The following is a 13,177-nucleotide window of genomic DNA, read 5'->3' as shown; positions in this document are numbered from 1 at the left end:
GAAAAAGTTTATTGGGAAAGGACAGCGGGATCAGAAGACAAGTAACACTTTACTTTCCAGTCACACACATGAAAAAGAAAAACCACAACACAACTCCAGCACCCACAGAAGAGACTTCTAGAAAACTATAATGAAAATGTGACAAAATTTCCAACTGAACACATCAAATAGGAAACGGGAAACTTAGACCAAGGGAGAACAAAATCTCCTATTAACAGCCATGTCAAACAAAATTGATTTTACCTTGCCAGTGCTACCATAACATTCCAAAGTATAACTACTTCCGCTCCACTAAAAGCAGAGTTAATGCAAGGCCCTAAATATCTCCTGTATTGACTCATCATTATTTTTATGATTTTGGGGTGACTTTATCCCTGAAATCAGGGGTAATACCTGATACAAGTTGCTCATTCAATTTAGAAATAACACACAACCTATTGCCCTCCATTTTTTACATGTCAGGCACCTAGAAGATGACAAAAGAGAGCTAAGCAGCAGAGTACTCAAAAGGTAGTGACTTAGATCTAAAATAAACATGGAGTGACTTAACTCTTAAACACACAACTGCCTGCATGCATGGGAGCTGACACAGCTTCCTGGATAGTCTGCTGGAAAACAGAGAATGAAATAGTTTGATTGAGACCAACACAGGCTAGCTGCAAAGAATAATTGAGCTGCTTGCAAGATTGGACTTGAGCTCTCTCTTCCCCTAATCTTTTGCACAGATTAGAAGAAGAATGGGATTCAGACACCTTTTCTAAAGTTTTCAGCTCATCTCAAAATCAATACAGAACATCCAACCCCCAGGAACACCACTGGGAAAAAACAAAACAAAACAGAAAAATCAACCGAACTCTGTACAGTTGAAATCACTAGGCCATAAGGCTCAGGTTGTACCTATCAAAGTGGCAGTTTTGATTAAAAACTCCTTTTATTTATTTACATGCATCTTAGATATATTTTTAGTCCACTTCTGCCTGAATGGAGCTGTTTTTCATAAGTGCAAAGATATTTTAAAGAAAAATTAAAACTTACGTAAACTTAATATTTTTAAAAGAAACTTCTTGGATTCTAGCATCTAAAATAAAACCTGCATTCCTAAATTTTGTCCAGTGCATTGAAACAACATAGCTGCACAGTTTTATAAGCCTATTCGTTAAAACATCTTTAACTGGATCAAATATAAATGTTGGGTAAATGAGGCATATTAATATCACTGTTGGCATTTAAATAAAAACTAAAGTTAATATTTTGATCGCTTTCTTTCCCAACATTTATTTTATGCCTCCCAAAATCTTACTGTTACATATACAATCACATTAGCCCTTGTTGCAGTTAAAATATCACCATACAAACCAGAGTACCATGGAGTTTCACAAGCACACTTCCTGAGCCAACGCTGAAAATAACCCACAGGAAAAGGCTGTTGCTGAGCATATAAATGGGTCTTTCATCAATTCTCATGTCACATTTGATTCTCCATTCTAGATCCGAGATAGACTCTGGAGCTACATTTTGTTAACCTGCAATTTATACCACGGTTGGCAACTGGAGACAGAGTGTGCGTGTTGGAGGCGGGGAAGAAAGGCCAACATCTAGCGACAAATATGCAACTTAACTTGGCTTCCCCCATCTTGAGGAAAAGGAAATACATACTAAGAACGCCAAAATTAGGAAAAGCACAAACATAGAATAAAAGAGGAAAGAAAAAGATAAAGCATTGGAGATTAATTTATGAAAGTGCGTGACACCTGAGTTCCTGTTCTCCATAAACAGAGGGGTTAGGAAGCAGGCTAAAGGACGCGGGGATTTTACGCGCTGCTTTGCTTTCTTCAGGCTGCCCCTCATCACACTAAACCACCCTTCGGCTGAAGGCAAGAGCTGACTCGCTGAGCTGAAGTGACGTCACCGGGAGGAAGGACGAGGACATCCTTGTATTGTACCAGGGGAATCGATGGGAACAGCACAGTTAGGACATTTTTGCCATCTGTGGTGAGCACTTCTATGGTGAGAAACAAAGGATAGCACAGTTTACCCTCAAAATGGCTCTTTTAATGCGTACGGAGTTCACATGCTCCAAGGTTAATGTGATGCAATTTTCTAGACTGCAGAGGACTGTGACAAGAGTAACCACCAAACCTTTTGAGGAGAGGCAGAGAGGTTCACCCAGCAGCCCGGCACCACATCCCAGCAGCGCCCGCCTCGCCGCCACTGCCACCATCGGCTTGCTCTTTCTTGTACCCACACACACACCTGGCCACAATTACACTCAGTAAAAAGATAACATCAAGAACTTAAACCACATCTATTTTTATGTAGCACTTGTAATACCATCCAATAAATTAGAAGTCTTTCATTACTGCACCTCCAACTTGGTCAAAAGTTTCCTTACGTGCTGTGTCCACGCCAACCTGCTTCACCCACCCAACCCACCCACCTTTTACCAAAATCAACAGGGAGCCCTTGAAAACGGGGATGAAAGAAATACCAAAGACAAAAATTCTCTTTCATGACAATCTTGGAGATCTTCACAATTGTTTTCATTTCGTAAGACCTTTCAAACCTTTTCAAGACTGGATTGTACACTAATGGACTTGGTATTGGAAAAATGCAGTTCTCAAACTCCTTTCTCTCCCTCATTGGAGAGGGAGAGCATAGGACCTCAGAATCTTTCCCAACATCAAAACAGATGAAATCAGCACATCTCAAATACATTTGGATGAGAACGTGTCAAGATTCTTTTAAAGCAAGAAACTTCTTATTCATTCTGATTTTAAAAAAAAAGGGGGGGGGGGGATTGGCATACTTCTCCCAGCCTATCTTCTTCATATAATACATGCATTTTATTTCAAGTTGTACAGCAGGCTAAACTGTAAAGCTGTATGACCAAAAGCCACCCCTTTTACTAAGGAAAACTCCTTCTCTTACTGGAAAAGCAGACCAGAGACACTGACTTGCATAAAGTTTCTAGCAAGGAAAGAAAACGCAAAACACCCCATATGCTTTCCAGAGCAAAAAAATTCACTGCATGTCTTTCATGTAGTTTCATATGCTACCCTAGTAGTACAAAATAATTAACTGACGCAGAATAATTCCAGACGCAAGGTCAGTGATTTGACTAACCCTCAGGGAAAAAAAGGAGCTCAGAGAGCAGTGTACAGCCCAGGAGGAGAGTCCCACCATCCGCATGCTCCCAATTCCTTCCCAAAGTCCTTGTGTCAGAATATCAATATTCCCAAGCAACAGTACTACCCCTTCTCACCAATATCCCCATTTCTCACTGATTTGGACTCTGATTAGACACCCCTAACTTCATTACAGAATTTGTTGCTTCATAGTCCGTAAAGGCAAAACATGAGAAGTCATCAAGACGGCATATTCCTTATGTTCGCTAGCCAAGAATTACTTTGTCCATTCCCCGCTCCCGAGCCTCAGAGCCGGGACTGCCAGATAGGCTTTGCATCCAGCCTCGCAGGGGACGGGAAGCGGAGATCTGAGCCATCTGACTCACTCCTTACTGACAAGCCCTCGGAGTTGGCAGAAGACTACCAGCTGCATAACACGTAAATGAGAAAGCGAGGTAGGGAAAGGAAAAGAAAAAGGCAGGCTTGAGGAAGCGGAATACAAAAAGAAAGCCAGTGATAACACACGACCGCAGATAATGAAGCCTGATAGGAAACCTAAATAGCATATTATCAAAGCTATTCCATTAAAACCCAAGGTACAATTGCAAAGAAAGAATTTATCGTACAACTAAGGGTGGCAGAAGCCAGCTAGAAGCAGAGCAGGAGACGGGAAGACAAGACAGGACTGCAGAGCTGATGGAGGAAAAGGAACCTGCCTTCTTCAGATCAGAAACTAATTCATTATTATATTTAAGAAGCAGATGAAATCCAAAAAGTCTACATATCTGACCTCTACCTATCAGGAAGTTATATTCTTCAATAAAATTCAGTAAGAAAGAAAATGTGGGGTTTAATATATAACACTTTCAATACCTAAAATGTATTTCGTGCATTCAAATCTCAGCATAAGTGTTTGAAAACTGGTTTTAAATGCTATTTAGACCCTGCAGTATTTTATTAGTGTTTCTCTTGTGTTTTTGAATGGGAATTTTGCAATTGCAAAAAAACCCCTTCCCTAATGCAGCCAATCCCTAAACACCACCACATTTATCTGGTGCAATACTACCCACCAGAAACATGTTTCAACGCTGACAAAGTTCAGTACATCAAAGAGGAATATATATCAAAGCAAAGTGCTTAACCACACAGATTTCAATACTAAATTCAATATTCCAGGAAGGCTTTCATAGACACTTAATTGACCTCTGGGGACTCAGTCACCAAAGCAGAATTTAGTCCGGAAGACTAAACTTGTATTTTACATCAAGACGCTTATTTCTGGAAAACCAATGGATTATTCTAAATCAGCAGGGGTGGGAAAAATAGGAAGCAGCATTTAATTAAACCAACATTAAGATCTCAAAGGACTGTTGTCACATGGTACTCCCCCCTAGCCCTTTCTGAAGAAAAATCCTAGCCGGAAACACGACACAGCTATAAATTTCATCAAAATCAGTTAGCAGTGATGTACATTTCCAACATCTTGAAGGAACACTGTCAAAAGTAGCCAGTAAATACAGTATGCTATTTGGTGAAGGAGCAGACTCATTCAACCTGAAGTACAATTCTCTTGCCTAGAACAACGTAACAAATACCAAAAGGAAGACCACAAGATTCAGAGAAGTTTAAGTTTCTGTTTTCTGCAGCATAACAGATGTTCCAAGGCATGTTCATTGTTCCTTTGCATCTTTAGTTTACTGGACAAATGTACACTCAATTTTACTTTTAGTTTTAAGGAAGATTTTGCTGTCCTCCTCAGAATAAAGGTTTGTCACTAAAAAGAGGATAACCAATGCATAAACATTTCTCTTTCATTAGGAGGTTTTAAAAAAAGAATAATGGTGTTACTTCAAAACAGAACTGTTAAAACTACTGGTCTCTGACAACATTAAAATGAATTGCAGCGGTACCAGCAGCACTGACTTTTCACCTCACTTTTCAGGCCTAAATCATTCATTTCTCAAAAAACCAAACCCAAATAGCTGCTTTTCCTGTTGTTATCTGCAACTGGATAATGATATTTAAAACTTTTTACATTTAACAGCATAACACATTCATCTTAATTATCCATTTTAAATTGGTAGTCAAACAGGTAGACTAGGACAAAATAAACAATCCTTAAAAAAACATATAAAGAGATTTTTTTTTTTTTCTATTGTGGAAACAAAACATGGATTATCTGCTCCCAAGGTATTGTCATTACTTTCTTTATTGAGAATATTCCCCTGAACTACTTAACACAAGCAAAACCCATCAGTGTCCCATCAGCAGCACCCGTCCCACCTCAGTGGTTCACATACCGTATCAGGACTCTGGTTCTCTTCCTTTCAAGGCCAAGCTCACCTTCCGTAGAAGGGAGGCTGACATCCAATAACTCAAAAATCAAGTGGTAAGTGACAACTGATACCCACCATTAACTACCTGGAACTGCCACTTGCATGTAAATCCCTGTGGGAAGGCCCAAGCAAACAAAACATATCTGAATTTAGTAAGACACATGAAGTTAGGATAGGAGCATTAGAAGGTATTACCATTCTCCATTAACGCATACTGGTTTTACCGGATGGGATCAGGAGGAAATTTCTCAGTAACCACGAAGCACTGGGTACATTATGAAAATTTTATTTCCTCCTCCAGAAAGAAATGTAATGTGGGGTAAAGACACCACCGAACTCTCCTGGTAATGGCAAGCCTGGCATTCAGACTTAATATACTGCATATGTGCTATTATGACTAGAAGTGTAGGCAATCGGTCTATTAATTTCTCAGAAGAACAATCTCATTTGTACATTGGCTTTAATCATAAGATAATTTGCTTTGAGATCTCCATTAGCAGTGCATTACAGGAGTTTTATGTGCCATGATCTATGAAAAAGAGCTAAGTGCATGTTCTGACAGGCTGGGGAAAACGCGAGCAGTAATTATTTCAATAACATCAGCACTGTTTCTCTAACCGGTTTTATAATACCATCTGGCCCGGGAAATGATTAAAAAGGCTCTTAAAGAACTATGCAGAAAAGGTAAGACGACATTGATAAAGAAGCTTCAAAGGATTTGAGATAACAACGGATGGGAAAACTGGAGAAGCTGTCTGTCTGGCTCCATCCGGGCAAGGACCCTTACACCTCCCAAGCCAGGGCCAAAATGAATACCTGTACCTCCCTCTTCTAGCATCAGGAGACCACTGCCCCATTGTGTCCCCTTTTTTCCCCCAGGGATTTCTTTGTTCCCCGAGATCTACTGAAGTAACTGCATGCATTAACAGTTTCCTAAGGTAGTTTGACTACATAACTTAGTTTTAAATAAACACTTATATTAAGGGCTCTGGTTATGGTTTTCTATGTGTGCTTTTCAAAGAAAAATGCAACACAAACCCAATTACCTCAAGAACATCCAGCTCAGGCAGCAGCTGTGCGGATGTGCCAGGGTGCGGTGTGCCAGGGTGCAAAAGATCACTTAAACCTTTAAATCACCATTGGTACTGGGGAAGGTTTGTAGGGAGAGGGAGTAACTCTAAATCTCAGACACTCAGCCAGGTAAGAAAACTATGGAATTTCACTCAAAGAGCAACTGCAGTCTCAGTTCTACCATGCTCCATACAGCAAAACTGTCCTTTTCTTTTCCTAAAGCAAAGACAAACATTCACCTGGATCCAGAACCACAATACAAACCAAAGTAGCTCACATAAACACATAAAATATATCCTTATCTAAGTTTGGTCTCACCCTTTTTAGGTAAACCAAATTAAGGGAATACCAAGAGTGTGGTCAAAAGCCCCGAAAGATACCCATAGATTAGATTTAAACAAAAAGCATAAACTCAGTGAGGAACTTAAAGTATACCAAAGACAAAACCAAGCATCACTCTACTGTAAACAAGAAAAAATACTCAACCACCGCATGAATAAATATACCAATACTGAGCCCATAACCATGATAAGGCTTCATGCTTTCCATCAAACAGTCCAATGTTGAGAATATGAACTCTATAAACAACTATTAACATGGGATGCCACTTAACATATTTGTTTCCACCTATACAAAAGGACACGCTCCCCTAAAGAATGGCCAGCTCTCAGATTCTTTGGAGCATGTTTGCTACACACATGCAAAATGAAATGAGGCTTACTAACTCTCGGTGAAAAATGAAGTTAAATGCGACTACCTATAAGCTAGCTCATTTATTCTTGCCATTACGCATAAATTCTCAACAGTATAAAGAAGTTTGCTCAGGACTGTGCAATATACAGGCTGCATATTTCATTGAAATCCTTATTGCTGGTTTGAGATAAATCTTTAGGATCTGTAAGACCAACTGATTAGCTGAAGTTAAGAAGTTAAACAATACCGTATTGGGTCAAAACAATGCTTCACCTGGTACCACACTGACAGACACAATAAGTGATGCTACTTAGGGCGAACATACGAGCCTGGCCACTCTGTGGCCCATTCCTCTTCCCAGCATCCAGTCACAGTACTACAGATACTAAAGATCTGTTCTTGCCTATTCCATTTAGCATCTGTTTTGGACATACCTATGAATCGGTCCAGTCCCTTTTTGAATCTGCCGATATCGTCTGTCTCCACCACCTCCTGAGACAATAAAACACAGCAGCAACCTGCAGAGTCACTAGACCCTGTCTTTCAGTAATATTCTGTGTGAGTCACAGAACTCGTGCACCACTACTACCTTCGCTGGGAGCACAGGGAGATACAGGAGATTCACTATATTCAGGGAGAGGCCATATCTTTTGTTATATCCAAAAAGCTTTCGAGACCTGATAAGAATTTGCATACCCAAAAGCTTGCCTGCTTTTCCCAGCTTTTATCAGCTGATCTAAAAATATATTCATTCCCCCTACAAACCTAGCAACTATGCACTCTATGGACGCTTATTCAAGTTCATCCTGAGACTTTGGTATCTGATTTGCTTTAATTAAATTTGGAAAAGCACATACCTTAGTTCCCCAGATTTTGATCACATACAAGGAATAACTAGCTTACTTTTCCTCTTGACTCTTTACCAAGTGCAAACAGCTTTCAAAACAGCAAAAGCATATAGAAAGATATACACCTGCTGACATTTAACAAAAGGGGTACAGCCTCTCAAGTCATCATCTAAACATGTTTACAACCAACAGAGTTACAATGGAGCTGTTTAACTTCCCTTTTGTCTTTATTTTACCTGCCAAGTCTCAAGCGCCTGCTAGTAGCTTCACAAGGGTCCTCAACCTCATAGAAGCCAGGGCTCTGGTCTTCCACGCTGCTGGAGTTCTGCCATTCAAAACAGAGATTTCTCCCAGCACCCATAGCAAAAGGCAAGTTCTCATACTCGGGTATTTCCTCATAGTGACGCACATTCTCATACTCTGGAGCACAACTGCTAGTTACAGAATTGAAATGCATTTGTGACAAATTCTCTCCCAAAAGTACATGCCCGTCTAAAGACTCCAGCCTTTGGTTATTTCGCATCTCAGGTTGACTTCTATTTCTCTGCCTCTTCTTCTGTAATGCCGGACTACTTATTTCTATGGAATGCACCTTGGCAGATTTAGTTTTCCTTTCACTGCCTACAGATGCTATATTCCGGTTGTTACCATTTCCACACCCATCTCCGGTGGAAAGGTTGGCAATAGCACTATCCATTGACTGGCTGCCTTTAGAAAGGAATTTTTGGAAGTCACTTTTCATTAAGCAAACAGACAGTTTCATGTTGAGAAACTTTTTCAAACTATTCTTCTTCTGATGGTCTTTGCAAGGCTTGTCTGTCCTTTCCATGTCCACAGAAGAGAGAGATTTGGCCCTAGGCTTCGTCACAACAGTCAAGTGGTTGAAGCCAGTAGCAACGTTAGCAGTTTTTAATGATTCAGAATTTCCTGAAAATGGAAGAATAGGATGAGGTAACTTCCAGACAGGTTTCTCAGAAGAACGTTTGGGTATGTCACAGGATGACAGTGTGCTTTGCTCCTTGGCTGGTGGATGTGTGAAGTGAGATCCTTCCAGAACGCTGTTTGATTTGTCCTCACTGGAGGCGTAAGAACTTTTCTCCACAAGCTCTGCTGATGCAGCTTTTTTCAGCCGGCCAGCAGCTGGAAGGCTGTGCCTCTGTGGTTTCTTAGGAACGATTTTTGGAGAACTTTCATCCTTTATTTTAACTTCTTTATCTTCCAATTTTTGTGGGGAAACATGGAGACTATTGGAAGCAAATGAGTGCTGACTGCTGGTTAATTTGAGTTGCTTTGGCAAACTCATGGACAAAGCATCACACCTGACAAAGTTAGTCCTTCTGTCCACAGCATCTAGCATACTGGCATTATCTGTCATCTCATCCATGGAGTTTACTAAGTTATGGTCTGCATCTAAAGAACATTCAACACTTTCCACCAAATCAGAAGTTTTATGTGACAACTGAGGCAAAAGATTTTGTGAAGTTGACTCTTCCATAGCAGGTTCCTTCACCTGATGCACTTTGTCCACATTGCTTTGAGTTATCTCACATTTTTCAGGATGAAGCACTTCTGTATTATTGTTATAACAAACACTTTGACCAAGGATATTAATTTTTGCTGGCTTTTTAAAGCTTTGATCCACAAGCCCGAAGGAATCTTTCTCCGAATTAGATGGTTCCTTTGTTCCCTCTCCTGTGGTGTCTATGCCATCCTGACGGACTAGACATGCAGCACGTGGTTTTCTTGGCTTAGGGATAGGAAGCACTTTTGAGCTCAGGACTGAAGATGTTTCAGAAGAGGCTTTATCAGGATCTGATTTCATACCTATTTCACCCAAAAACGTACTACTGCTACTTAAATTTTCATTTTCGAGGATTTCTTGGTCCAATGGGCAAGAGCAACTGTGGTTATTTTCAGTCAAACTAGGACAAACTTCAGACATCTGAAACTCATCAGCAGTGAGCTTATTGTCAGTACTTTGTGGCTTCCCTTTAGCTACCTCAGAAGACGACGAAGACTGTACAAGTTCCATAAACTCTATTTTAACATTGTTCTTGGAACTGCTGCCATCCCCTTTGTCAAGTTTGTCTGCATACCTGTGCCTCACAGGACTGCTGTTAGGAAACACACTATGAGTTAGAACATCCTTCAGTTTCTCTTCCAAAATGCTGGCTTTCAAAACCACCTGATTTCTATTTGACAGTTTTTCACTGTGACTGTCCCCCAGAGCTAGCGCGGTTTTTTCACCAACTTTGATGTTCTCTAAGTTTTCAAAGCGTTCAAAAATGATCTGCGTTTTACAGGTGTTATCCCCATTTCCAAGCTTACGAAGGCATTCAAATTTGCAAGATGACATTGGCAGAATGTACGCTGTGTTACCAGTACTCCCTTCCAAGGCTTCATTTTTATAGTTCAAGTGGTCTAGCGTTTGAGAAGAATCTCCCCTGTGCTCCTCAAAGCTTTTTGTGCTTTTTCGTGTAGATGACAGAGGTTTAACTTCCGGAACAGATGAACTCTTGAGAACCTTTGGTTTCGGTGCAATTGCTGGCTTGGTTTTCCTTGCTGCTTGTATAACACCAGAAAGTACAACATCGGGCTTCGGTGCAACAGGTGGAGGCGTTGCCTTGTGTCCTACCACAAATTTTGGTTTGGGGGCCACTGGTGGCTTCTTAATTTCTAGGAAGGATTGAAAACAAAGACTTTAGTCACCATCAGCCCACAGAACAACTTCCCCTGTATCGATTATTAGAAGTTTTGTAACATTTAAATCACGTGATCTATAAGATCTCAATGTGCACATGTATACATTTTTTTTCTCTTAAAAGCCTGCCTCCCTTCCCTACCACTGCTTTTTTGCCTGCCTTTGTTTTAACAGGCACAATCAAGGAGTGGTAGGAAAAGTCTTCAAGGGTAACCTGTTCGTTAAAAAACTGTCTACCTTTTTGAAAGTGCATGTCTTTGCTCAGATGCTGAAGTATGATGCTAATAAAAACAGAGCAGATTAGCCTGCTTTTGCAGTTTGAACTAGTATAATAGCATTTTAAAATGGTGCAAATATTTTAAGTGCCTTATGTATAATAAGCCATAAAGATAACAGAACAGCTATGGTAACTACCAGGACAGTTCAGTCCCCTCCCCTACCACCTTTGGAAATGTGTAACCTAAAATTCCTCTTCCCCTTCCTCTTATGTTCAAACAATACTGAGATGAATTACCATATCAGCTGTAAAACTGGCATGTCACTACCATCAGTTCAGTGAAATGAGTCTGTGGTGTGAAGTTAATGCAGTAATTCATAACAAGTCAGTACTTTCCTACTGTAAAATACTATTTCTGGGCATCTTATAGAATTACTCTTCCCAACATGTTAACTGTCTGACCTAGAAACAACCACCACTGCTATGACTTATGACCCACTTGACAGCACAAGATGACAAACCCTGGGGAGAGGGGCAGGAAAAGAAGCACCTGAGGAACTTGCGAGATTATGGAGTTTCAATCGTGTTGTTGTTTTGGTTGTTTTGTTGTTTTGGGGTTTTTTTTAAGGTATGTCTGAAACTTTTTAATATTGCAGGAGATTGTTTATGACCAATTTATTTCCACGTGTTGGAATAATTTCAGATTTCCAAGTGCTTTGAGTGATTTTTAACATATGAACACTGATTTATAAAGTAAACAAGTTTCTCATTCTGTTTTTATGTACCACCTCTATATTTATTACCTTTGTTTTGAATAATATTTTGGTATACTTTCAGGAAGTCACACACATGTTAAATAAAACTCTCACGAAAACATGCTAATTAATGTTTCACATGCAAAGAGATTGGGTAAGCCATTGATTTATTATTCCCTTTGAAGCATAGGTTTGGTGTTTGGTTGTTTTTTATCACCATTATTATTATAGATGTGCAACTACATCCTAATCTCTAGCCTAGAAACATGAGAATAAAGTTTCAGACCTGGAGGGTTTTTTTCTGTATTGGGCTTTTTTTGGCCTGTTTGAAAGAAATTTAGATGATTTTAAAAAAATAAAAAAAAAGGAGATGCCCTCAGTTGCAAGCATTTCCCAAACACTAACCCACTGCTCTAAGCAGATGGCCAGAAACAATGTCTCTACTATAGAAACAGGAAAACCATGTTTTTCTAGGACATGAATCATTAAATGGTATCCAGACTGACTCCACTTACACTTAGAATAGCTGTCCTTGCTGTAGTTATAGTAGCTGAGGTAAACCCAATGGCAGAGACAATTTTTGAGACATTTTGCAAGAGGGAATGCAGAATTTCTTTCCAAAGGTACAGCTCCCTATAGCCATCGATGACAGCCAACAGTGACCCAACTACCAGCTACTGCAAAGGCTGTACCACCTTCTGCATCCTGTCCAAAGACAGGTTTCCCCACAGAGTGAAGAGTCAATAATTTGCTATGAAAAAAAAATTAACCCTTTGGATGTGCAACTACTGATCCTGAACAGGAGAAGAGGGGTTGTACGCTCACTTTCAGACAAGGTAACTGCCTATTCAGTTGAAGAATGAAGTGATGGCAATAAAGAAGCCCGTTTTCTACAGTAAAAACCAAGGAAGGGATGCCCAGTTTGTCACAGAATACAACACAGTAGTAGACCTGGGCCACGCTCAGTAATATTTATTAAGTTATTAAAGCTCCCTGAAAACAGGAGAGAGACAGTCTGCTTGGGAATCCTTCCTGACGCCCAAATGAGAGAAACAGATTGCAGAAGATACAGGAGATTAAACACTGGCTAGGTAAGTGATATCCTGTGGATTATTTGTCCCACTCCACAAATTAAGTCCACAAACCTTGGAAGTTTCTCGCTCTCTAGTGGGACTGCCTAACATTTTGGATAGCAATCAAACTAGAATACTCTGCAGGGCTTTCAACTAGTGCTTATTAGGGAGGACACTCAGAAGTTGTGATATGATACCGTTACCTGAATGTAAGATTCAAAACTAAAACATGAAAATGTAAAGGGACACAAAGAAAACAAACCAGTTGGTTTTATGCCAATAGTGGAAACCTGGATAATGAACAGAACAAGAAAAATTCATTTCTGATAATAAGTGTGATTCAATACGATTTCTGAAG

The 13,177-nt window shown here is 40.0% G+C and overlaps 1 protein-coding gene across 1 annotated transcript in view; it reads right to left on the bottom strand.

The window, feature by feature from the left end:
- Nucleotides 1-13,177, bottom strand: part of FGD6 (FYVE, RhoGEF and PH domain containing 6) — a 74,761-nt gene that overhangs the window by 54,285 nt on the left and 7,299 nt on the right. Inside the window, exon 2 of the mRNA XM_069773648.1 lies at nt 8,310-10,749. Coding sequence (XP_069629749.1) covers nt 8,310-10,749 — 2,440 coding nt within the window. The remainder of the gene's footprint in view (nt 1-8,309; nt 10,750-13,177) is intronic.

This window comes from Haliaeetus albicilla, chromosome 28 (assembly GCF_947461875.1).
Source record: "Haliaeetus albicilla chromosome 28, bHalAlb1.1, whole genome shotgun sequence".
Taxonomy (NCBI): Eukaryota; Metazoa; Chordata; class Aves; order Accipitriformes; family Accipitridae; genus Haliaeetus; species Haliaeetus albicilla.
The sequence above is the reverse complement of the archived record's forward strand: the minus strand, read 5'-3'. Positions and strand labels throughout refer to the sequence as shown.